We start from the raw sequence: 25,501 nt of genomic DNA on the forward strand, positions 1-25,501 counted from the left end.
GAATCTTATTTGATCCATAATTTTCTTTGGCTTAGATTATATTGGTGGGCATAATCAACTAATCATAATTCATATAGTTCTAAACTTCTAATTATATTTTCCATGCCCAACTTTAATTTACCATTGATTACACATGTTCCATTAGCGTTTGTTTTGAAGTACTGAGATTGAGAGACTGAGACTCAATATCATGTTTGTTGGTTCAGAAATTAGCATTAAAATTTCTGTCTCTGTTCCTAAAATTTCAGTATTTCAATATCTCCAAAAAGTGAGGATACAGTGACTGAAATTTTTAGAAACAAAAACTGAAATTTTAATAATATTTTATACTTAAAATACCCTTATTTTAATTAATTAATTCCAATTTTATCTTTTGTATAAATTAAATTAGAATTTTATTATTGTTTTAATTTCTGTCTCCCACTTTGCACCAAACAAAATACTAATATTTATTTCTGTCTCTATTTCTTAGTCTCTGTCTCTCAATCTTAGTCTTTCAATCTCTGTCTCTCTACTAAACGCTAATGTACACAGAGATCTTGGGCTGAAGAAAATCCGGTCTCATGTCTCATTCAATTAATCACATTTGATTTTACCCTTCCATGAACCACAAAAGTTGACTGCAATAATAATGTTACTTATTAGATCACTCATCAATGACTAAGTCTTCCTAATTCCAAAAACAAAATCTCGACGAGATCCTTTTGATAATTACCTAATTTTGACTATGCTTCATCCCTAATATAACTAGTATGGTCACATAAAAAAAAATGATGGTGGGGTAAGATAATAAGAATTGACTAAAGTTGACCAGTGTTGACCATTGACCATTTGATCACAATCAAACGGCCTTACTTCAATTCCCTCCCATTTTTTAACCCCGGGGATGATAAAGCCCACAACAAATGCTAGAAAATCTGTGGGTTCAAATGTTAATTAAATTTCTCAGAATCTTCATGATCATGATGATGCACACACAATCAAAAGGAACACGTATACACAACCACAACAAACACGTATGCAAATATACACCAATAATTAATTTAAAATTAATTATTGGTTCGTGCTAATTTTGTACTTTTTTTCTTTTTTTATTTTCTTTATATATATAAAAATTTTTTAGCCAACAAAAATTAACTTTTAAATTTTTTAATTATAAAAATTTTAATATCACATTATAAAATTATTTATTAAAAAAATTAAGTTAATAACTAAGTCCATAAATAATTATATCTTTAATATATTATTTTATATGCATTTATACTAGCTTCCTATACCTTTCAATTTTTTTTTTGTTAATTATAAAAATCATACATTTATTATAAATTAAATTTTAAAAATATTTGTTAATTAAAAATTATTATTTTTAGCTTTATTTAATATACCCAATAATAAATAAATATTAAATAAAATAAACTGAGATGGTTTAAGCAGTTTTTTTTTTTTTTAAACTTTGAGTGATGTATTGAAATTGGTGGAAAGGTGCAATTAACTTCATGTAAAGTTAATAATTGAGAGTTGTTAGATAATTTGACTGATTTGACTAAATTTTCATCTAACAACTCTCAGCTATCAATTTAACGTAAAGTCGACTCCATTTAAATTTTTACCATTGAAATGATGTGATTTTTGATGGTTGCCTTGACATGAAAAAGCTCATGACGTTTTGGAAGGGGAAGCTAAGGGGAAAAAAATAAATAAAATACAATCTATGATATGTTTCCATCGTATCTTTGAAATTTGACATTTAGGCTTTGGAGAAGCCCCAAATTCTTTGCACAAATACGACGTCGTTTTCAATTATCCCTAAAAAGACAAAGATTCCCTCCTTCACTCGTAGATTTTCCAAAACTCTATCTCTTTCTCATGCAACTTCCTTCTTCCATTCATTCCCTTCTATTTATAGCCCCAACCTCCATCACCTTCTTCCACCCACTACTCCTCCATAAACATCAATCTTCTTCTTCTTCTTCACAAATAACTAAATTCTATTATATCTTTAATTTTTCCTTTTGAAAAAAATGGCTGAGAAGACTTTTCAGTTTCCAACATACTTCAAACTACTTCTAATAATCATAACCACTTTGGGAAAAATTGTGACGGCGGAAGAGATTTCCGCCGTGGAAAACATTTCCGATAAGCTCCGTAACGACACCGAAAGTCTCTGGAAGGTTTCCAGAGACTTTGGCAACATAGTCCACGAAGTGCCGGCAATGGTGTTCCATCCGGCTTCCGTGGACGACATAGCGAACTTGATTAAATCGTCGTACAGTAGCCCTGTTCCGTTCGCGATAGCCGCGAGAGGACAGGGCCACTCTACGGGTGGGCAGGCCATGGCTCGCGACGGCGTAGTCGTGGACATGGCCGCCCTGAGGAGGGAGAGAAAGAAGAAGGGAGTTGGAGGGATAAGTATTGATGTGTATGGGGAATATGTTGATGTTGGTGGAGAACAACTTTGGATCGATGTGTTGAATGAGACCGTTGAAAATGGAGTTGCACCGATTTCTTGGACGGATTATTTGTATTTGAGTGTGGGAGGGACACTCTCCAACGCTGGGATTAGTGGCCAATCATTCAGATATGGACCTCAAATCTCCAATGTTCTTGAGATGGATGTTGTTACTGGTATTAACTTACTTTACTTAACTTGATTAATTCTTGGTGAAAATTTAGTTACAGTCGACTTCACGTGAAGTTGATAATTAAGAGCCGTTAGATTATTTGATTGATTTGTCTAAATTTTCATCTAACAACTCTCAACTATCAATTTTCACATGAAGTCGACTGCACCTGAGTTTTCACCTTAATTCTTAGTGAAAATTTAGGTACAGATGTCTTCGTATGAAATTAATACTTAAAAATTATTAAATTTTAATTTAATTAAATATATTAAATAATTTAACGATTCTTAACTATTAACTTCTAGTAAAAGCAACTGCAAGAGATGCTCTGCTTTCTTTTTATTTTTCATTGAAATTAAAATGTTTAGAGGTGAACTTCTTTGGATTATGCATATAGGGTTATGAATGGGTAAAATTATATGAGAAAATTGAGTTTTCTAAGAATAAATATTTATAATTTATTTTTTTAATTTATCAATTTCTGCACTTTAATTAACAATCAAATCCTTGTATACACACTTCTCCATTTTTGGATATGTATAAGTAATAAGGTGTGGCATCCATCTAATATAATCTAATATTCTATGTAAGAAAAAAAAAGTTTATAATACTAATTTCCTTTAGTAATTTCTAATATATAATCTCATATGAGTGATATTTTTGGCAATATCATTAATTTTATCTAATAATAAAAAGATATATCATAAGGATTTGTGTTTGTGTTTGTGTCTGTGTTCCCTTATCATCTTTTTCTTTTGAGAGAATATATAGCTGTTTCATGGATGTTGGAAGCAAGTGAAATATAAAACAATATCCATTTTTTAATTTTTAAATTATATAAATTAATTATAGAGATCATTAAAAAAAAAAGATAGTTTGAGTTTTTCTCTCTCTTGTGAAATGACATGTACGTTCCTATATTATATTGCGTCACACATAATGTATGTCAAGCTAAACTATAATTATTTTAAAACATGTTTTAGACTTCACTCAATAATTAATTTTAAGTATTGGTTGTTGAATTTGTACGAGATTTGGTAGAATGATGCAATCCCTTTCAAAATTCTTGAATAGCTTAGTTGTTAATTAACTTGTTATTAGATTAAGAAGCAATTACGTTCACACGGTCATACCCTCCATTATTTTTTCTTTGTTTGACTTCATGACTTATTTGTATGTTAGTCCAAGTCTTACACACGGTCCATTTCTTTCAGATTAATATAAAATAATATGAAATATGAACATGAAACGTTTTTTTCTTTTCATGATGTCACCGTTTATTATAAGATAGTGGAAACTCAGGTGCAGTCGACTTTACGCGAAGTTAATATCTGAGAATCGTTAGATAATTTGACTGATTTGACTATATTTTTGTCTAACAGCTCTTAGATATTAACTTCACATGAAGTCGACTTCACCCGAGTCTTCACCTTATAAGATTCATTCATGCAATTATCTATATTATTTAATTAATTAATGAATTTTTTTAGGAAAGGGAGATTTAATAACATGCTCTAAGCAAAAGAATTCAGAGTTATTTCACGCGGTTCTTGGAGGCTTAGGACAGTTTGGAGTTATAACAAGAGCAAGAATTTCTCTTCACCCAGCACCCACAAAGGTACGTTTTCATTTTAAAAAATATAAAAAAAATAATTTATTAATATTAATTATTTTTAATTTTATCTTTTTTAAATTAAGATTTAAAACTTAAATTTTAAAATTTAAAGTTAAAAATAATTTCAAGAAAATAATTTATAATTGATTGACAGAAAAACTTAACTTTATTTCTAATTGAATTCTTTATTTTTACACAATAATATATAACTTGGACTTTTTGTCTTGTAGCTTTCTCTTCTAACAATTCTTAATAATTCCAAGCTGATTTGTCCTATTCTTCAACCATTACGTTCCTGCTTAAAGGATTACTTTCATATGCATATGTCTCATGAGAAAAGTGGGGATTTTTGTTTTTATTTTTTTAATTAATTTCTTTTTTATATGTACTATACTATATAGGTGTAAAACATTTTTCATAATGATCAATAAAAATAAGATTAAATAATTTTGTTAGTCCTTATAATTTTATTAAATTTATAATTAAATTTATAATTAAATTTTTATAATTAAAAATTTTTAAAAATATTAAAAATACTCATATTTAAGAGTTAAATTCCTAAATCTGAACGTTTTTTTATTTTTAGAATAAAATATTAACTCTAAAGCTTTTTTAAAGTAATAATTTAATTACAAAAATTTAAAATAATGTAAAGAATTAATTAAAATGTTTTAAAAGATAAAAATATAATTATAATTTTAGTAAAATTATAAAAACCGAAAAAGTAATTTAACGTAGAAATAATTAGGTATGTATATTCTTAATGCAACATAGTAATAATTAACATAATTAATGGATAAGAATAAATGTTCTTGTCCTTATTCCATTGTGTCATATTTTTCTTGGTAGTTAGTTGGCTCATACGTTTCACATCATTGGTGCAATAGTCATCCGGTGAAAGACATATAATGTATATGAATAAGTGTAGGAATTAATTTTTAATTAATTATTTTTTTGAAAGGCTTAGTTACTTTTAGAATTAAGGACTAAATTTTAAAGAGTAAAATTTAGAGTTTAAAATTTAAAATTTAAAATATAAAAATAATTTTATTCACTAAAAAAAATGATTCCTTAATTAAAAAAGATAAATACATAAAAAATTATTATTTATTTATTTATTTTAACATATACATTAATATTTAAAATTTAAAATATAAAAATATTATTTATATATTAAAATTTTTTAAATATATACTATTTAATTATTTTTAATGTGTATGCGACCGATTTTGGAGACACTTACATTATTGTTTGAAATAATATGCATGCACCTATGTATCTATTGATGTGATGAGAGACAAGAATAAGTCACAAGAATGATGTGTTACATCATAAATAGTACTATATAGATTAAAACAAATATATTTATTCTAAAATTATTCAAGGCTTCTAACACATGAAGTAGCAATGGGTAATTTTTGTAGTTTACTTAGACAAGGGCCAGCATGAATGAAGCATTATTATAGTACCATGCATGTATATTCATAAACGCATGCATGCATTATTAATTAGTACGTTAATTAATAATTAGTAGAAGATATGGTGAATAATTAATCATGATTAATGGTGATGATGAGTTTTTTTTGTTGGGACATGCATGCAGGTTAAGTGGATAAGATTGCTCTATAGTGACTTCTCTGCTTTCACAAGAGACCAGGAACGATTAATCTCAATCAAAGCGTTGGATTATTTGGAAGGGAATTTGCTAATGCACCAAGGTCCCATAAATAATTGGAGATCCTCTTTCTTCCCTCTCTCCGATCATCTCAGAATTGCTACCTTAATAACCAAACACAAAATTCTCTATTGCCTTGAACTCTCTAAATATTATTATCATCACCAATCCCAAGAAAATGTGAACAAGGTACAATATATATCTTCATGCCAAAAATTATTTAAATTATAATAAAAAAACAAAAATACTACTTATCCTTTAAATTTAATAATATATTATTTTAATTTTTTATATCCATTTTACAATATTAATTATTCAAAAAATTTAAAAAATTATTTATTTTTTATTTTTTCTCTCCTTTAAAAACTGATTAAAGGAGAATTTTTAAAAGATACTTAGTTATACTGATAAAAAAAAAACACATAAATTAATATAGTTTTAGTACATTTTTTTTAAGAATAGTTTCTTTTGAATTTATATAAATTTTTATATAAATAATTTTTTAATTTACAGATGATCGAATTTTGGACTTTAAAATCTTATGTAAAACAAGTGGTATTAATAATAATTATTTCAAACTTTTTTTTTGTCTTAGATACATTGATTTATAAAAATGTTAACCAAAAGATGTGGGTTTTTTCGGATAATGCATGGCAATTTAGTAAAGCTAGCCAAGTGTTAAAAATTGTTAACAATAAAAATATATATAAATTGTTTGTGCTTAATTTTTTGTAGGAAATTGAAGAACTGCTAGAAGGAATGGGGAACATCCCTGGGTTTTATTATGAGAAACATGTGTCATATGTTGAGTTCTTGAATAGAGTCCGAAGTGGAGAGTTGTGGCTTCAGTCACAAGGGTTGTGGGAAGTTCCTCATCCGTGGCTTAATTTGTTCATACCAAAATCTCAAATCATGCAATTTAATTCAGGCGTTTTCAGGGGCATCATTTTCAAAAGAAACATTACCACTGGACCTGTCTTGGTTTATCCCATGAACAGAAGCAAGTAAGCCCTAATTAAATTAATCACACTTATTTTAACGTTTCTTAAATTTTAAATTTATTTTTGATACACTAATGTTGTAAGATTTTATTTCAATTTAATATTGGTGTGATGTGAATTTGTAATTAGATGGTTGTACAAAAATTAAATTTTAAGTTTATTGACTATGTTACGTGTACATTAAAATTAATCACTAAAATTAACCAAAATTAACTATTAATATAAAATATACATTAAAAATAAACTAAACAATATATATATTTATACATAAATATACAGTGTCTATTTTTAATGACTAATTTTAATGTATAAATAATATTTTTTAATTAAAAGTACTAATTATTAATTAATTAATTCCAGGTGGGATGATAAGATGTCAGCATCAATTCCAGATGAAGATGTGTTCTACACGGTGGGATTTTTGCACTCAACTGGGTTTGATAAATGGAATGAATTTGATGCTGAAAACAAAGAAATCTTGAAGTTTTGTAGTGATAATGGCATCAAGGTGAAGCAATATCTTGCCCAACACAGCACACAAGAAGAATGGAAAAACCATTTTGGGGATAATAAATGGAAGGTTTTTGTAGAAAGAAAAAATCAATTTGATCCAAGAATGATTCTATCACCTGGACAAAAAATCTTCAACAATAATAACCTACAATAGTATAGTATTATATTGAAAAGTAAGAATAAATTACCATTTGTATCCATGAACGAAAGATATAAACACTGACAAATATATCCATATAATTGTATCTACGAAAGATAGTTTCTGTATGCCAAGAATACCCTAACGGACCAATTGTGTAACCAATGTCTGGGTACTCTTAGCACACGAAAACTATCTTCTATAGTTATAATTGTCGTTTTATTCTGGATACATTTGTCAGCATCTATATTTTTTACGAGTACAAATAGTAATTTATTCTGAAAAGTAAATAATGTTTATTATGATGATGGGTACCTAATAAAAATTTAGTTGCCTTAATTAATTAGCTGGGCATAATATTGTAAATATCTAAAATCTAATTAGATCCTATCTTTTTGTTAAATAAAAGTGGGGCAGGGTTTGAAGTTGCATGATTTTGGCATATCCATACATATCACGCTCATAAACATAAGATACGTTAGGTTGACAAAATCATACGTACAACGGTACAAGAATACAAGGACAAGACAGCTGTCTCTCTCTCTGTTTCTAGCTTTGTCTCTCACGTTATCCTAGTAGTTTAATTAACTTTTCGATTCCCAATAACATTGGAGAACATCACTACTATATCATAATTCATATTGGCACGGATTTTATTTTATTTTTCGGTGAACTATATATATGGTGGCTCTTAATATATAGGTTGTGAGTGTATGTGTTTAGTTTAAGGATTCTGTGATTTCGTCGTGTATTCCTTTGGAACAGGATCATAGGAGCAACCCTACAGCAATAATTGAGATCCTAGGTTAACAAGGAGCATAATTGTGTTCAAGCGGTGTAATATAATAAACCATTATTTTAGGTTGCTAGCAGATATGATAACGTCTAAATCCCTATATTAAAATAGTATTAGAGTTAATAGTCAAAATCGTTCATAAAAAATATTTTGATCTTTATTTTTATTTTCGAAAGATAAAATTAATTAAATTTGTCTCCAAAATCAAAAGATAACCAATTTGGTCATGTTCGTTCTTTTATCATCTGTTTTACTAAGGTGATTAATATTTATTGATGTGTCCCGTTAACTGCTAACTTGGCAGATGTCAAGTAATATTTTCTTATTGCTGACAAGATAAGTATGTTAGAACAATTTAAATCAATCCCTAAATGAATGAATCCTAATACTAAATTTAATTGTAAATAAGTTACCGTCAACACTTAGATGGCCATGGACTTTGGTAGAACCTGAAATTGTTGGTTCACCGCGAGAATGGAAATAGGAAATGGAGGTCGTGGTGGTAGTTTGTTGTATCTGTCGCACAACAGTCATGGTTCCATCGCTTCAATGCGAACAAGGAGGAAGACTTCATGATGAATCATGTTTTGTGAGTTGAAGGCTGTGATTAAAAAATTTGGGATAGCATAAAATTCAGACAGATTGTTCCATGTATGTAAAGTAGCAGGTGAGTGGTGTTGAAAAAAAGTTAAAGATTTTTCATCTTATTTTTTGTTGTTGGGTATTTTTTTATTTTTTTTGTTCTCTACTTTTAAAAATTACGGAAGGGCAGTCACTACAATTACATTAAGCGGGTTAATGATGATGATTATCAAGAACTGTGGGTGGTACAAAGAAAGATGCAGGAACTGATTTAGAGGTTAAAAGTGACTATGATGGATGGAGGGTAAAAATGGCATAGAAATTAGGCAGTTTGGAAGTTAAAGTTAGAGTTATGAAACTGTTAATGATTCTTATATTTGTAGTAGTTGTAATTAGTGTGATACTTTATTGTTTGATATGTACTTCTAAGTAAACCCAATTTTGTTATTCAGTAAATTGACATTGTGTGCAAGAATGTATTGAAATGTAATGGTGTATTATTAAATTGCATGGCTTGAATGAGAGTAGCTGTTTAAAGTTGGTTGTGTAAGATTAAGTGCAAACTATCAATTATTAACATTGTCAAATATTACAAACAAGTCTTTGTCATCATTGCTATAAGATATATTAAACCATTAACAACATAAGTAATCAAACTAAGTAATCTTAGCATTGTCTTGTCATTGAAGGCTAATGATCACATTGTCTTAGAAAAATAAATATCATAGCTGATTCATAAGATTTTTATGACACCACAAATCTAAAAAGAAGGCTACACACAAAAAAAAGGGATAAATACAATTTTTAAATTACAGATAATCACAATATTAATATGGTACTTCATTTGTTCTGTACAAAAAACAGAAAATAGCTTCATACAAAAAACAATTAACCACAGTACATTTTTAACTAATCAAATTTTTTTTTATCATTTTTCTTTGGGTGCTTGAAGTATGAAGTAAACACAAAAGTCATGAAGTTAGCCAGCTTCTTAGCAATTGCAGAACTTGTCCCTTTGATTGTCTCAACAGAAATAACCACAGGTACAGTTGCAGTAAGTTTAGGGAAGGACTTAACTCTTGCTTTTTCTTTAATGACTTGTAATTTAGGTAGCCTAGTTACTATTTGATCCTACATAATCCAGTACCAAATGTATTTGTTAGATGATTAAATAAAGCTAAAATTATTTATAGTTTTAATAGTGATAATACAACCTGTTGTGTATCTTGGGTTGGTGAAATACTTTCAGATTGGCTGATATCAATCTCTATTAGAGACTGGATGGGTGATGAAAGTGCAGGTAATGGTGCTATTGCTTCTGGAGCAATATCAACATCAGCAAGGGCAGTACTTACTTCTAGATCAACCCCATGTGCAGCAGGGACAACAACTACGTACTAGTTGCAACTGCATCTGTCTGGCATGTTCCTCAAGATTCATAGCTTTTTTCTTTGTACAATCTCTTTTGATGTGTCCAATCTCACTATAGTACATGCATCGGATTGGGTTGTACTTTCTCTTCGTCTTTATTTTTGATCCAGTTGGTTATTCATCCTTGTCTCTTCTCCTTTTTTTTGTCGGTCTTCTAGATTTGGGATTAATTGGGGATGAGACTGGAGCTAGATGTGAATTTTTTTTTCTATAAATCCTGTCCTTTTACCGGATTGATGTTGAAACAGTAAGTTCACCTTTATGCTTCCATCTTCAACCAGTCATGATAATACTGTTTAGCCTTCTTGCTATTCTTATCCTGTATTGCTGATATTGCTTGCATACATGGCATTCTTTTCAAAATAAATTAAAATATTAATTAAAATTTCTAACATAATTGAAGATATCATTAATTAAGTGTTGAAGTTGTTACTTGTGAGTTGCCAAAACTTACAAGCGCATGTGTGCTTTTCCAAATCAACCACCATATTGATTGGCCAGCCATGCATTTCGTACAATTCTTCTTTTTCATCACCAGACCATTGAGGAGTCCAATGGCTAGACAATCTTGTCATTATTTCTAGTCTACTTTGTTGAACAGGAGGGAGAATTCCTTGATAGTTCTACAACTTCTTCCTATAGTCAATTATATTCTTTATGATGATTCTTCTAACTTCTTCAGCTAAGGTCAGTAATTCATGAGCATAATCCCACACCAATTCATACTCTGCTATCTCATCACCCTCCAACACTTTTCTAGCAGCTTTTAGCGCCCTAGTAATGCATGTGCTATGCAAGTACACATTACACTTTCTTACTAACCAATCGTAAACTTCTCGATGCTTCATAGTTGGATGCTTCCTAAACTTAGGTACTAGTTTATTAAGTGTCCAAGTTTGGGTGGCAGTTCTATTTTTCCTCCTTCTTGGTAGGGGTGTGCATGACCCGGCCCGGCCCGAAGACCCGGCCCGGTCCCGAACACTTTGGGGCTAATTTGATGTGATTTCATCGGGTCTAGGGCCGGGTATGGGTCTCAAAAGTAGACCCGGTCATTATTTCGGGTCGGGTCCGGGCCATAGTTCGGGTCACCCGAAATCGGCCCGGTGGCCCGGTCATCATACACAATTAATATTTTGTGTTATTAGTGATGGATGATGGCTATTATTATGTGAAATTTAAGTATTGTAAACCTTAATATTTTGTGTTATTAGTCATTATATATAAGACTATAAGTTAATGTTTTATGTTTAAAATGCATAAGACTTTAGACTAATGCATAAACTTGTGTTACTTGTATTGATTTAAATATTTGGTGTTATTAGGCAATATTAGTATTGATTATGGTTATACTTTAATTTTAGAGAAGAGTTAGTTCTTATTATATTTTTCTAAGTGAATTTTACCATGTCAAATAATGGTTGGAGTCTTGAAAATTTGGATATTTTTACTTGCTAACTTATAAGAAGGTATCAAGGTAATATAATGTTAACGGCCCGGTTTTCACCCGGTTTTTACCCGGTATAATCGTGGCCCGAAAGTGTATAGGTTTCATCGGGTCTAGGGTCGGGTTCGGGTCTAACAAATAGGCCCGGTACATATTTCGGGCCGGGTCTGGGTCACATCAAACCCGGTTTCACCCGGCCCATGCACACCCCTACTTCTTGGACAAGTGTGATTATTAACTAGAGTTTTAATTTGTCAAGACCCATTTTGTTTGTTACATGCACAATATACTACCCATGGACAATCTTCTATCTTACAAACAACTCTGACTCTAACCATATCATTCTTTGTAAATAAAATATTTTTACTCCACTGAATTTTATAGTCCATAGTAGCTTGCTTAAAATCAGCTTTCGACTTAAATATCATACTAATCTCAAATTTTAGGTTTTTAAATTTGGTCTTTTCATTAAATTAAGGATACACAGTTGGTGATTCTTCATCAGAATCCAACTCTTTACCAGAATTCTCTAAATGTCATGAGTCAACATTTAAGGCACTATCAAGATCATTATCATCCTCTTCTACATCTGCCAAAAAAAAAAAATTCAAAACATAAATTACCCTAAATATTTGCCAAATCAATTAATAAATCAATAACCGTATGAATATAAACATGCTAGAGTCAGAACTTTCTTCATCTTCAGAACCCTCATAGCTAGAGTCATCGGTGTCTATTTCTTTATCCTTTAATTTGGACTTAGGAGACCTGTGCTTTTCTCTGATCCCAAATTTCTTGTTCTTTTTTGGTGCACTTTTTTCAATGTCGCTGTCAATGTCATTGCTATAAAGATTGTCTCTTAGAATTTTGGGAGGTCTATACAGTTTATCTTCAGCACTTTCATGAGTCATAAGAATGAGAATCTTCTTCCTGGATGAGAGCTTCATTTACACATCTTATAGATCTTGTAAGCATACATCTTTTGCTATTTCCTTTGTTCTTATTACCTTCTAAGTTTTTGGCTGGTTTAGATGATGTTTTTGGCTGAGGTGAAACTGTGTTGACTTGAAAGGTGGTCTTGGTGGGATGAGAGTGAAATTTTGTGGTCTGCAAGGGAGTCTTTATGGGATGGGAGGTAGTCTTGATGGGCTTATATGCTAGTTTAATGGGTTGAGAATTGGGCTTATTGGGCTTAGTGGGCTGTGAAGCTATTTTAGTGGGTTGAGATGTTGGTTTGTTGGGTTGAGGGTGCATTGTAGTGGACATCTTGGCAGGTTGTGAATGGTGCTTCTTAGCTTGGAAAGATTTCTTCTTCTTGCTACTTTCTGCTTCCACAATGACTACATCCTCCTCCATGTTATCCACTACACATGGCTGTGAAATGCAATTCTCAAAGTATGTATAGGTTGATCAAATGTTGGTTCCTCCTACAATTCTTGCACATTGCAAGCAAAGCTGCATCTATCACCAACTTTTTCAACTCGGATGAAATGGAAACTCCAGAAATTTTTCACCATCAGTTTCCAACTTCAATGTATCCCAACTCCTTATAGTAACCCCTTACAAAGAACTCATCAAGTGTGTCTCCTTCAATACCCATCAACACTTCTGTATTGTCAGATTTATATATCATCTCTCCATCCTCACATTTTTTAAACAACTCACCATGGTAAAATACAAATGTCATGGGAGGACCCTCCATTTACAATAACAAAAACAGAAATAGCTTTAATAAAAAGACTTGCACTAGTTATTCTCTATGTGTCACCAACGGCTAAATGCAGTTTGTACCAATCAATCATAAAAAAACTTACCCTAAACGCAAAATAAACATGCAACAAACTAAAAGAACCATCATTAATCAAACACTCTGACTAAAAATCATCACAAAGCCAGTTAAAGCAAGATATTCTCACACACTAAAATGATAAACGAACAGTCACACAAATACTTGGTCACTCCAAACCCTAGCTTAAATTAGAGGAACACACACAGCACGACACTAGGAATATCTCACACCACAGAATAACTGAAAAATCATCAAACAAGTTTCATCCTTACCTCTCGCCATCACGGTGGCTTCCTCCACTCTCAACACTGCTCTAGGACAAGATCAAATCCGCATTCAGTATTGACAACTTTTCTGTTTTAATCGTTAACCAACACTAACGAATGTTGATGAGGTAATTTAAAGTTTAGGTGAAAGGCTTAGGGCATAGCTGTAGGGAGACGATACGTTTTGGAGCGAAACAAAGAGAGATGGTTGTTATGAGAGGGGGTTAGGCTTTGCAACGTTTAAATCTCTCTTTTGGACACTAAACGATGACGTTTCAAGATTTGGAGACCATTGAATAAAAAATGCATCGTTTTGTTTTGGTGCCAAGCTGGCAGTTAATAGGACATGTCAGCGAATGTATGTTAGCCACATCAGCGAAGGAGATGATGGAAAGACGAACGTGACTAGAGTGGTTATATTTTGGGGACGAATTTAATTAATTTTATCTTTTAGGGACGAAAATGGAGATCAAGATATCTTTCAGGGACGATTTTGACTATTAACTCAAGAGTAATATAATTTATCTTCGTAGCAATAATGTATATTTTTGGATCATTATTTACTTGAATATATTTTAATCTAAAAATGAAAGTTAACAATCGTTAAATAATTTAGTTAAATTACTTAATATAATATGTGGCTAAATTATTTATCATGTGAGATATTATATTATTATAATATTATTTTTTCAAAAATTTAAATTAATAGAAAAAGTCATATGAATGATTATATCTTTAACATGATTCTTCTCTTATGTAAGAGACTTTATTTAAAAGGTTTGAGTAAATTTTACATAGTTATTATTTTTTTTTTTATTTGCCATATGTTTGTCATGAAATTATTTTTTTAAAAAATTTAAACTAATAGAAAAGAGTACATAAATGATTATATTTCTAATATACCACTTATGTAAGTCTTTTTTAGATTTTGTGAACTTTTGAATAGGCTTTTTTTTTCTTATTTATCTTGTGCTATTTTTTTTTTGAGTCCAATAAGAATCGAACTCTATATTTTTCAGCATAAAAACTGATTCTGTTCTGTATAAGGCCCAAGCATATAAAACGGGCTAATAAAAAATCCAAACCCAAAATGATATACTGCAAAACTTTATTCAGTATTACGATAAATAGAAATGAACTGTAAAATCATACAAATCTAGAGAAATTAACACGTAACATACAAACGACTATGTGGTCAAGCGATAAATGACAAGAGAGCCATTGATAGAGATAAATGTATAAAAATAAGCTGGATACAAAAGGGAGGTGGATTGTTTTTCTATATAATTTTTATTATCATAATCTATTTACTCATTTAGGTATCAAAATATTTCTGCAAGTACTGACTCCAACTCGTGAACTTGAGGGAAGACAAAGTCTCAAATTTTTTTTTTTTCATTAGCTACACTACATTCGTCTTCACTTTAAATAGATACTAAATTATGAAATCACATATTTCAAAAGTTTAAATTGATAGAAGAAAACACAATTGATTATAAAAGTTTTAAAATAATGTTACGGTACTACTTTTTCCTAAACACTTAAATTAATAAAAAAAATACATAAATAATTATATCTCTAACACATATAACTAACTAATGTAATATTAAACAAATTGTCATAGTAGTAATTATATTGCATATTCACATTCATAAATTCATACATAGTACTATAATGGTTAATTGAGTAGTCATTAGTCTAGACAATGATAATTAGCATATGACTAAACGATATTCTGTCGCTCACTCTTATTTTGAATATGAAAAGGTTAAAAAGATATGATAGTTATATTAAATGGTTAATGATACTTTAAAGTCCATACATACACTAACGTGTAAACCGATTATTCAAGCTAATTAAATAATTCAAAACGTAGCTACGTTGGCAGTACAATAATTGGGCTTTTAATTTGTCAAACTCACACGGGAATAATATCAGTTTTTTAGGCTAAAATTTTTATATATGAATAATTTTAATATGAAATACAAAAATATTTTATTATTTTAGTGTTCTATATCATTGTGGTAGTAGCACAAATGACGTTTTGTAATAAAAAAAATTTTAAATTATAAAAAAATAAAATGTTACTGACGTTTTGTAAATGACTATAGTAATGTTTAACACACAGTTTGGTTCATGACGAAGGATTTTATCTCTAATAATACAATATTAAAAAAAAATTCGTTAAATAACAGCCCCACGAGTGCTTGAGTTGGCGATATTGATGATCAAAATCTTTTCAATCAAAATCTTCTTCTTATTCCAACGGTGATGATCAAAACCATATTGATGATTTGGCCAAAAAGTAAGCATTTATTTTTTCTTTAATTTTACTTTTAGACAAATAAACACTTCCACGAGTATTATTGATTGGATAAAGATTTGATTAATCACATGGAGATAGTGTTCCTTTGGACCTTCATTGGGGAGCAAGAGCAGCACATTTAGGAAAATGAATAATAATTATGTTCCATGGTGTGCTTAATTATTCCAGCTTGCAGGCAATTAGGAAACACACAATTATTTAGCTACTCTCATCAATTTTTTTTCTCTCTTTGCTTTTTGACTTTGTGGTGCCTACAATAATGTAGATGTATAGTAGTATGTTTTAACGAATCTATGTCTAATTGTTGTGGAAAATGAAGGACATAATCCGAATATTCACACACTGTTAATTATACTAATGTTGACAAATTAAAAGAGTAGTTGGAAATAAAAAAGAATGATTGATGACGCTACATCAAGTTAAGATAGGATCTAACCATAATTACCATACCTTAATGTCTTTCTTTTTCACTAATTCTAGAATGGTGGCTGCTTCATTTTTGTCTTTTTCCCATTTTCTAGCTACCTACCTGACTTCTTATTATAAAGTATATATTCAATTAAACATTCTATTTTATGAATTTGATTTTTCAAAAAAGCTATCTTCACGCAATAAATCACTCACCAAATTAACTATTATATATTTATGTATAAATATACGTGTTGTTTAATTTATTTTTAATATATATTTATATTTTAACAAATATTTTATATGAATTACTAATTTGATAGTTAATTTTTTTTTGTATAAACGTAACATAATTATTAATTTTTATACTGTAAATACTACAACAAAACCTAATTTAAGCGATCATTTGGGAGAACCTGTCAAATAGAAACGCCGTCACTGCAATCCCTACTTTCACATATCAGCGGTGAAACACAACCGCCTCTGAAGCACAAACCCAGCGGCAGCAATCACGCTCGTTCCACGGCGGTTTATGAAATTCGCGCCATTACTTGCTCATTCTGCCTAATTTCTCTTTCCTTCGCACTTCTCGCTAGCTCCACTACCCACTATTATCTCCCATTACCCCAATTTTTCATTCTTCCCAAATCTAGCGCGCCCAGAACCCCAAGTGCAGTGAAAAGTAAATCTTCGTGCAAAACGAAAATCTGCAACGAATTACTGCTTAGCAAAACTATACATATTTGTTCCTGTCCCTGGTAAGTTAATTGTGTTTTTTTTTTTTATTCTTTTCTGATTCAATTTTATGCTTCTTCTAGTTAATAATTAGTGATAACCTATTATCTTATTCTCTAGTTGTTTCTCCTTCTTGTTCATCACTCTAAACACACAATTTTCTCTTTTGAAAGCGCAAATTTCTTCAATTTAAGATTACTCTATCTCTTTTTCTATTAGGATTTTCTTTCCTCTTTATTTTCTCTATTTTTCTTCAATTAGTCGGGGTAAAATAATCCATTGTTCATTGTCAACTAAGATGCTAACTATATCTTTAGGAGGATTATCCCAAGAATAGAGACCATGTTTTAGTTCTAAATTTTTCTGCGCAAGGTAATCTGCGCTTCTGTTACCTTCTCTACATATATGTACAAAAAAAAACTCCAAATTGGAATCTGGCCATAACTTTTTTTATTTTGAAAACAGGCCATAATTAACCATTAAAATGTTTGGTTTGGTAAAATGGGCTGACGCCCTATAGCTTGTAACCTCAAGGCCCAAATATGTTTTGATTTGGGCCGGGTTGCAATGTTATTTCATAGTTTTGATTTGGGCCTTTAATTATTAAAATAAGATTCTATCCATTTCAAAACTAAAACCTGAGTGAGTGTTTTTTCTGGGAAGCTAACAATGGCGCTCCAAGTTCAAGCAGTTCCACCGAGTTGTTCACTCTCTTCTTCCGCGTTATCTCGTTCTTCTTCTTCTTCTTCTCTTCATTTTCTGGTTTCTCAATCTCATTCTAAAGGCCACGCTACTATCAAGTTCCGAATTTGCTGTTCCAATCAGACTGCTCAAGTTGACACTCTACCAGTTAAGGTACCTTTGGAAGCATCAAACAACACAGAGAACAAGATTAAGAAGAAGAAGAAGAAGAAGAGCAACCTGAGACCAAGTTTCTTTGATCAAATTCGTGATAAATGGTCTCACAAATTGGGTTCCCAGAGAGAAAGGCTCCCCTGGCAAGAACAACAATCAGCAGAAGAAGAAGAAGATGAAGATGAAGAAGAAGAAGAAGATGATGATGATGATGATGAAGGTGAAGAGGAAGAGTGTGATCAGAAGAATTCAGCGAGTTACTCTTTGGATTTTCAATTCCCAAAGCGTTTATCTCCTTGGGCTCAAGCAACTAACCGCAAAAGTTCACGTTTTGAGTCTGAATCAGAGTCTGATGCTAAGGAAAATGGCGGCATTGATGGTTCCGTTTTCAAAAGAGAGGAAATTTCTGTGGATAACGGTGAGGTTAGAAGAGGGGTAGAAGAAAAAACGTTTCTTTTGAATAATTCTGTAATGGGAAGTGTGAATGTAGTGGATACAAGTGAAGGAGAGAGGAAAAGGAGAAGTAACACGGCGTTGGCGGAGAGACTGATACCGGAGCATGAACTGAGGAGGCTCAGAAATGTAGCATTGAGGATGGTTGAGAGGTTCGAGGTTGGAGTTTCCGGCATCAATGGGGAGTTAGTGGATTCCATTCATGCAAAGTGGAGGGATAGTGAAGTGGTCAAGTTGAAATTTGAAGGTCCTCTTGGTGCTAACATGAAAAGAGCTCATCACACTCTTGAGGTATATGCCAATTTTCATCAATATTTGCTTCCTATGGTTTAGTTTAGTGATGTTTGATCCATGTAGCTGGCTTATCTAGGATAACAAGGTTAGTTTCTGTTTGCTAACAGGGAGATGCAACCTTGATTTTCAATTTATTGATTGCTTGTTGGATGGTCCTTTTTTTTTTCCCAATTGTTAAGCACAACAATAAATTTTCAAATAAGTAATAGTTTCAACAACAGCAATAGTTTTGATGTGCAACAAGTTGCTTGCAGATACATTGATTTATGAATGTAGAAAGCAGGTTAGAACTACTTATCAACATGAACTGGAGTTAGTGTATCATAGATTTTCAAAATGGTGTTTGTTTTAATGACAGTATTATCTTCATGATTGATCAGAGTAAAACTGGAGGTTTAGTGGTATGGCGGTCTGGCAGTTCGATAGTGTTGTATAGAGGAATGACTTACAAGCTTCCTTGTGTTGAATTTTATACAAAAGTAAATCATGTTAAGGAGAATAGCGCCCAAGTTGGAAGTGGAGGTGATGGTCAAGTTAGTGAAAAAGAACCAATTGGAGAAACAGACTCATTAACCCGAGTCTCTTCGAAATATTTGAAGCATATGACTGAAGAGGAATTGATGGAACTGACTGAACTCAACCAAATCTTAGATGAATTGGGTCCACGCTATAAAGATTGGCCTGGCCGCGAGCCATTACCTGTCGATGCAGACTTGTTACCTGCCATGGTTCCAGGATATAAAACCCCATTTAGATTACTTCCTTATCGGGTAAAACGTTCTTTAAGCAATGAGGAAATGACTCACTTCCGTAGGCTTGCAAGAATAACGGCTCCACACTTTGCCCTTGGTATGCAAGAAACTATGCAGTTGCATTCTTGTTTTGCAAGTGTCTGTTTCCAAATGATACCATATGTTTACTGCTGCAGGTAGAAACAGAGAACTGCAAGGTCTGGCCAATGCTATGGCGAAGCTTTGGGAAAAATGTGCTATTGCGAAGATAGCCATCAAACGAGGTGTCCCCCATACACGTAATGAGAGGATGGCTGAAGAACTCAGGGTATTACATACAAACACCTGGAATTTGGCAACAGAACTTTTTTAAATTTAATTATGTTGAAACATTTATCATGCTTCATCTTTTAAGATTATGAGAGTTTAGTTGGTAGTTGACATGTTTCCCCCTTTTTTGTTATCAATTTCCTTGTCGATTAGCATAGTGAATAACTACTCCCTACTTTGGATTTATGGTGGTTGCATAATTTCACACATGCAGAGATTGACCGGCGGAACTCTACTCTCTAGAAATAAGGAATATATTGTATTTTACAGGGGCAATGACTTCTTGCCTCCTGCAATGACTCATGTACTGACTGAGAGAGAGAAACTGTCCATACTCCAGCAAGACGAGGAAGAGAAGGCACGACAAAGTGCTTTGCCTATTAATGGATTAAAAAGCAAAACATCTCAAGTGCCATTAGTAGCTGGAACCCTTGCTGAGACTAGGGCAGCAAGCACTAACTGGGGACACGAACCGACCAGGGAAGAAGTTCAGAATATGATGAGAGATTCTGCCTTGCGTAAACTTGAATCTTTTATCAGAAACCTCGAGAAGAAACTAGCTCTGGTAAGTTACAAGATACCAAGTCAAAAAAAAAGAAAAAGAAAAGAAAGAACAGTTTTGTTCACATCCATCTAACTTCCGATGCTTGTAGGCTAAAGCAAGAGTCAGGAAGGCTGAGAGAGCTCTAGCAAAAGTGCAGGCTGATCTTGATCCAGCAGATCTTCCAACTGATATTGAAACACTAATAGATGAAGAGAGATTTTTATTTCGGAAGATTGGTCTGAGTATGAAGCCATACTTAGTTCTAGGTAAGCATATTAATATTACAACTCAATGAATAGCTGCTTTTGTTTATGGCTTAACGGCTTATACAATAAATGTTAGAGGCATGACTATTTTTCTTTTTCCTTTTAGGGAGGCGAGATGTTTTCGCTGGCACCATAGAAAACATGCATCTACACTGGAAGTATCGCGAGTTGGTAAAGATAATTGTGAAGGGCAGGAATCTTGCACAAGTTAAGCATATTGCGATATCTTTGGAAGCTGAGAGTGGTGGGGTGCTAGTGTCTGTAGAAAAGGACACCAAAGGCTACATAATCATCGTTTATCGTGGGAAGAACTATTTGCGTCCACAAGCTCTGAGGCCCAAGACTTTATTATCTCGAAGGCAGGCATTGGCCAGATCTATCGAGCTCCAAAGACGAGAGGTAATATAGATCAATGGCTTGGGGTTAACTTTAATTTCTACTTAGTGGCATCAGGTTTCTGATTAGTTTTTTCCAGGCACTAAAACATCACATCTTCGACTTGACGGAGAGAATTGGTTTGCTGAAATCTGAACTGGTATGATGTTATCTTGCTTTTTCATGATTCTGCTGTTAATTATTTTGGATAGTCTATAGAAGTTCCATCTTATGGTTTTGTTTCTGGTCTCAGGAGGACATGAAAAATGGAAAGAAGATTGATGTCGACAAAAATCTATACTCTCCAATGGATAACCATGTTTTTTCTGATGATGACTTGGAAGAGGTATAGTTTATACTTTACTTCCGCAACCAAATGCTTGTAATTTATATTGGTAATATAATGATCAATAATAGCAATGTTAATAAGCACTTTAAGGAAGTGACTGTTAATGGTACTCACTTTTTTCTTATTTTTGCCCCGGTTATTTTCATTTGGTGAACTAGAATGAAGAGTCACAGACTAATTTTAATGAAGACGACAGTGGTGAAGAGGATGAGAAAAATCAAAACAAGCAACTTGACCTTGTATAGAAATGCATTGCAATGTTTGATTGATAGGAAGAATAATTCAATGCTTAAGCCACTGATCAATGAAGAATGAAGATGACAGCTCAAGCACTTGAGCCATGCCTGAGACACATCCCACAATGTTATGCTGTAAATTGCTTTTTTATTCTGTGTATTGTAATTCTCTTGTAGCCTCAGCTAGCCTAGCAATATATCAAAAATTGAGGTAGAAGGAAAAATGAAGGGAAAAGGAGTACCCCCTAACATCATTGTATTTTTTTATATTAGTTCAGTTGTCAGGATTTCAAATCCTTGTCCACTATACTCTTCTCTTCTTACCTTTACTAATATTTCTTCTTTTTAGCATAGAATAGTAACAATTAAAAAATAAAAATAAAAAATAAAAAGATCTAGCAAAAACTATATCATGAACTAAACACAGCTTGTGTTCCAAATCAAACAGGACACTAGGATGCCGCAACCTTATTTAATATCATATGATAAATGTCTACATGGCATAGTACTAGGAGTCTCTTAACATACTTGTACATTGACTTGATAGTTGATACATTAAAGGCAAATAAACTTGACAGATACCAATCTTGCTTTCATATTCTCTTTAATCTCTTTTTGGCTTCCCCTCTTTTATTCGGCTAGGAAGTAGGATTCCCAAGTATACATGGCAATATTATATCATGGGCAAGTTTGATCAGAGACCTGCAGAAACTAAGGTTGAGAAGAAAGTTGAACTATATACCACTGCAGCACTGCTATGTTTTCTTAAGATAAAATAAACATATATTCACTTTTTACTCTTTTTTTTACTCTCTTCCTTCAGTAGATAGAGTATGGAGCTCAGTTTGTGTAGATCCACCACTAAATCTAATGGGAGAGGAGAGTGAGCTTTCCCAAAAGGACCAATTAAATGTAATACAAAAAAGTTAAATTCCTATGCAGAATTCAAAAAAGAGATACCTAACTAGCAGCACTCTTGTTTTCCTTTATGAAGTTCACCACAACTGAGGCTAACTCAGCTTGATTATCAGTGTATACATGATTTGCACCTTCTATGATATGTAACTTGTGATTAGGTAGGATCTTGGCAAACTCAAATGCATCTCCAACAGGGATTATTTCGTCCGCAGAACCATGAACTGTTAATACCCTGCCATGCAATAAACGCGGCTAAGTAGCTTTACATTCACATCTAACAAAAAATTGTTGAATCTTGAATCATTTACTTGATAGGGGAAAGGTTTTCACTAACCTACAGTCTTTGTCAATTTTCTGGCACTGTTCATGCATATTTATGTTTAACCGCTCCTTCAAACTTTCCTCAGTCAAACGAAAATCAACAGTTCCTACAATATATGTGTTTACCTGGACATAGTTATGATGAAATAAATGTGTGTGTGCAAGAAAGAGATGCCATCTTGTTATAATACTGAATAACTATGTTTCCATCATTTGCTATGTTCTCATCTAAACTCAGGAACCTGAATATGTTAGTTTCATGATTCTATATCAATCTCAGCATCAAAGAACATGGGGATGAAAAGGCGAGTAACCTGACTTCGACTTCAACTCGATAAAACCTTCCTTACTGATTTTTTCCATGAAGTCTTTTCCAAAACGTTCTTCGAGGCCTCCATTCATAGCGTATCGCCCTGAGAGGTTGACAACTGTTTTGATGTCATGATACTTCGAAGCATAAAGAAGCACTTCATTAGCTCCTGCATCAAGTTACAGAGATTATTCAACACAACCTCAGAAAAGACACAGAAATTAATGTTTCAGTGACACAAATATGTAAATGTAAGGTAACAAATTCTCTTCCACTGGATATGGATTCACTTGAACATCTATAATATGAACAATTAGACAACAATTCAACAAACCTTTGCTGTGTCCAATAATCGCGCTAACCGTACGGTTTTCTTTGTGAAAATGTTGGATTACAGAATGTATATCTTCAATTTCCCCTAAATAGTTAGCAAAATCAAAGGATCCTTCACTTTCCCTATAAGGAAAAAAATCAAAATGTAATAGTGAAAGTGAAAGAACAGTATACTTTACTAGTTTGGTGTAAAGATGCACAAACAAAAAAGAGAGCAAAGAATTCATATACCCGTTTCCGGTAAAATCAAATCGGAAAGCACTGATTCCAGCATTCTGTAGTGCAGCAGCAAGGTTCACCATGATAGCATGATCCTGCAGATAACAGTCACAAAAAACTGAATCGCAATTAGTAATTTCCAATAACACTTGAACAGTAATAACAAAATAGTTGGTTCTCCATAAGAGGAAAGAAAAGTAACCTTGGAAGCTTGAAGACCATGGCATAGGATAACAATCTCAGGGGTTCCAGAATCATGCAATATCCCCACTAATTTATTGCCATGCTTGTTTGGAATTATCACTTTCTTCTGCCCCACAGCTTCTGCCATAATCCAAGTTCAAGTTCAGGGATCTTCTGGATTTCCTTTGCTGCTAGGGATATATCAGATTGGAAACTGGATTATATATTAAAAAGGCTTGAAAAGTTGAGTTACTGTGATTGAGAGTAAGCATGGGTCCAAAAATTTTAGAATATGGCAATTATCTTGTTATTAATAAATAAGAATTTAATTTTGATAAAAATAATCACATAACACCATATTAGTAAAAGGAAAAGTATGAGAAGCTAATCAAATATTTGTATAATGGAGATTTAGAGAGTATTAGAGATATAATCATTAGTGTTACCTTTTTTTCATCAGCTGAAGCTTTTGGGATGAGTGGTATCATGACATGGTATTAGAGTTCTAGATCTCTAATACTCGGATGGTTATTCTAGATAGTATGGAGATGTTCATTTTGTAACTCATATAGCCCATTGTAGCTTTTATATTAACTGCCTGAATGATTATCTAAAAAAACAAGAGTGAATATCCCCACCTGACCCCTAATAATTATCTCGAAAGGACAACGAGTTCTCAAAAAAAAACACACTCAATCTGGCCTCAGATTTTTTTTTGACTGATTAGCCCCTGTACTAAAAAAACAATATTGACTTTTTTTTGGTACAAGAGTCTCGTTGTCTTTTCGAGTTAATTGTCAAAGATCTGTTTTTTTTTTTTGTCAAGAACTTCATTGTCTTTCGAGATAATTATGAGGAGTTGTTTTGCGTTTTTTTCAAAAAAACAATGGTGATTGCATTAATTGTGTAATGATCATTAAAAAAATTGTGTTTACACGATAACATTGATATTTTTAGAATATTAAATATGTCAAATAAGATCGTTTTTATTTAATGATCTAAAAACATCTAAATGTATATTTGATTGGAGGAAGTTCATTATAAGAATATTTTATCCACACTTAGATTGTAGTACTTGTTAAGACATTTGACATTGGGCAATTACTGTGCTCCAAGATCGTGGGAACTGCTACAACTTCCCATTGAACCATCAAATTTAGATATTCCTTTGGAATAACTGTATAGTCAAAACGGCTTTATATTATTTGGATGAGATCAAATTTTTTGAAGCCACTGATAAATAGGAAAAGTTAACTTCGAAATCAATCCATCCAGGTTCTAAGGGACTTCCAAAAAAAAATTGCTAACTTATATTCCAAAATTATATTTTAAGAGTATAATAATAATAAAATTTTAATTTTTTATATATTTAATATATTAAAAATATAAACAAATTATCTTTTCAATAATAACTTTTAATAAAATATTTTTTATGATGGTATT

General features: G+C 31.9%; 3 protein-coding genes across 6 annotated transcripts; 2 read left to right on the forward strand and 1 right to left on the reverse strand.

Moving 5' to 3' along the window:
* The first annotated feature begins 1,920 nt into the window (after window positions 1-1,920).
* Window positions 1,921-7,995, forward strand: LOC107643130 (cytokinin dehydrogenase 3-like). Its single transcript, XM_016346704.3, has 5 exons — window positions 1,921-2,625; window positions 4,112-4,239; window positions 5,840-6,100; window positions 6,647-6,915; window positions 7,273-7,995. The coding sequence occupies exons 1-5, from the start codon at window positions 2,022-2,024 to the stop codon at window positions 7,577-7,579; spliced, it is 1,569 nt and encodes a 522-aa protein (XP_016202190.1). The 5' UTR covers window positions 1,921-2,021; the 3' UTR covers window positions 7,580-7,995.
* Window positions 7,996-17,951: 9,956 nt separating this feature from the next.
* LOC107643144 (CRS1 / YhbY (CRM) domain-containing protein) lies at window positions 17,952-22,068 on the forward strand. The gene is made up of 9 exons (XM_016346722.3): window positions 17,952-18,940; window positions 19,324-19,792; window positions 19,872-20,002; window positions 20,219-20,569; window positions 20,658-20,814; window positions 20,921-21,213; window positions 21,290-21,349; window positions 21,443-21,535; window positions 21,697-22,068. The coding sequence occupies exons 1-9, from the start codon at window positions 18,011-18,013 to the stop codon at window positions 21,781-21,783; spliced, it is 2,571 nt and encodes an 856-aa protein (XP_016202208.1). The 5' UTR covers window positions 17,952-18,010; the 3' UTR covers window positions 21,784-22,068.
* Window positions 22,069-22,205: 137 nt separating this feature from the next.
* LOC107643155 (putative uncharacterized protein YDL057W) lies at window positions 22,206-24,385 on the reverse strand. 4 transcript variants are annotated; one of them, XM_016346749.3, is made up of 7 exons: window positions 24,078-24,385; window positions 23,888-23,970; window positions 23,658-23,779; window positions 23,328-23,492; window positions 23,027-23,120; window positions 22,735-22,924; window positions 22,206-22,476 (listed from the first exon to the last, which is right to left on the reverse strand). In XM_016346749.3, the coding sequence occupies exons 1-6, from the start codon at window positions 24,204-24,206 to the stop codon at window positions 22,735-22,737; spliced, it is 783 nt and encodes a 260-aa protein (XP_016202235.1). In that variant the 5' UTR covers window positions 24,207-24,385; the 3' UTR covers window positions 22,206-22,476. The 4 variants fall into 4 exon arrangements, with proteins under 4 accessions (XP_016202235.1, XP_088358433.1, XP_016202219.1 ...); XM_088502307.1 differs by having other exon boundaries at window positions 22,206-22,485; XM_016346733.3 differs by having other exon boundaries at window positions 23,658-23,970; window positions 24,078-24,324.
* Between the last annotated feature and the right edge of the window lie 1,116 nt (window positions 24,386-25,501).

Source organism: Arachis ipaensis, chromosome B1 (genome assembly GCF_059453495.1).
Source record: "Arachis ipaensis isolate K30076 ecotype BB chromosome B1, ASM5945349v1, whole genome shotgun sequence".
Taxonomy (NCBI): Eukaryota; Viridiplantae; Streptophyta; class Magnoliopsida; order Fabales; family Fabaceae; genus Arachis; species Arachis ipaensis.

Coding starts and splice junctions, on each gene's coding strand:
- LOC107643155 (XM_016346733.3), bottom strand. CDS start 24,206: ATGGCAGAAGCTGTGGGGCAGAAGAAAGTGATAATTCCAAACAAGCAT. Junction 23,493..23,657: donor GATTATTGGACACAGCAAAG/GTTTGTTGAATT, acceptor AACTTGATGCAG/GAGCTAATGAAGTGCTTCTT. Junction 23,121..23,327: donor CGAGTTGAAGTCGAAGTCAG/GTTACTCGCCTT, acceptor CATATATTGTAG/GAACTGTTGATTTTCGTTTG.
- LOC107643130 (XM_016346704.3), top strand. CDS start 2,022: ATGGCTGAGAAGACTTTTCAGTTTCCAACATACTTCAAACTACTTCTA. Junction 4,240..5,839: donor TTCACCCAGCACCCACAAAG/GTACGTTTTCAT, acceptor ACATGCATGCAG/GTTAAGTGGATAAGATTGCT. Junction 6,101..6,646: donor CCCAAGAAAATGTGAACAAG/GTACAATATATA, acceptor AATTTTTTGTAG/GAAATTGAAGAACTGCTAGA.
- LOC107643144 (XM_016346722.3), top strand. CDS start 18,011: ATGGCGCTCCAAGTTCAAGCAGTTCCACCGAGTTGTTCACTCTCTTCT. Junction 19,793..19,871: donor GGCTCCACACTTTGCCCTTG/GTATGCAAGAAA, acceptor TTACTGCTGCAG/GTAGAAACAGAGAACTGCAA. Junction 21,214..21,289: donor TCGAGCTCCAAAGACGAGAG/GTAATATAGATC, acceptor AGTTTTTTCCAG/GCACTAAAACATCACATCTT.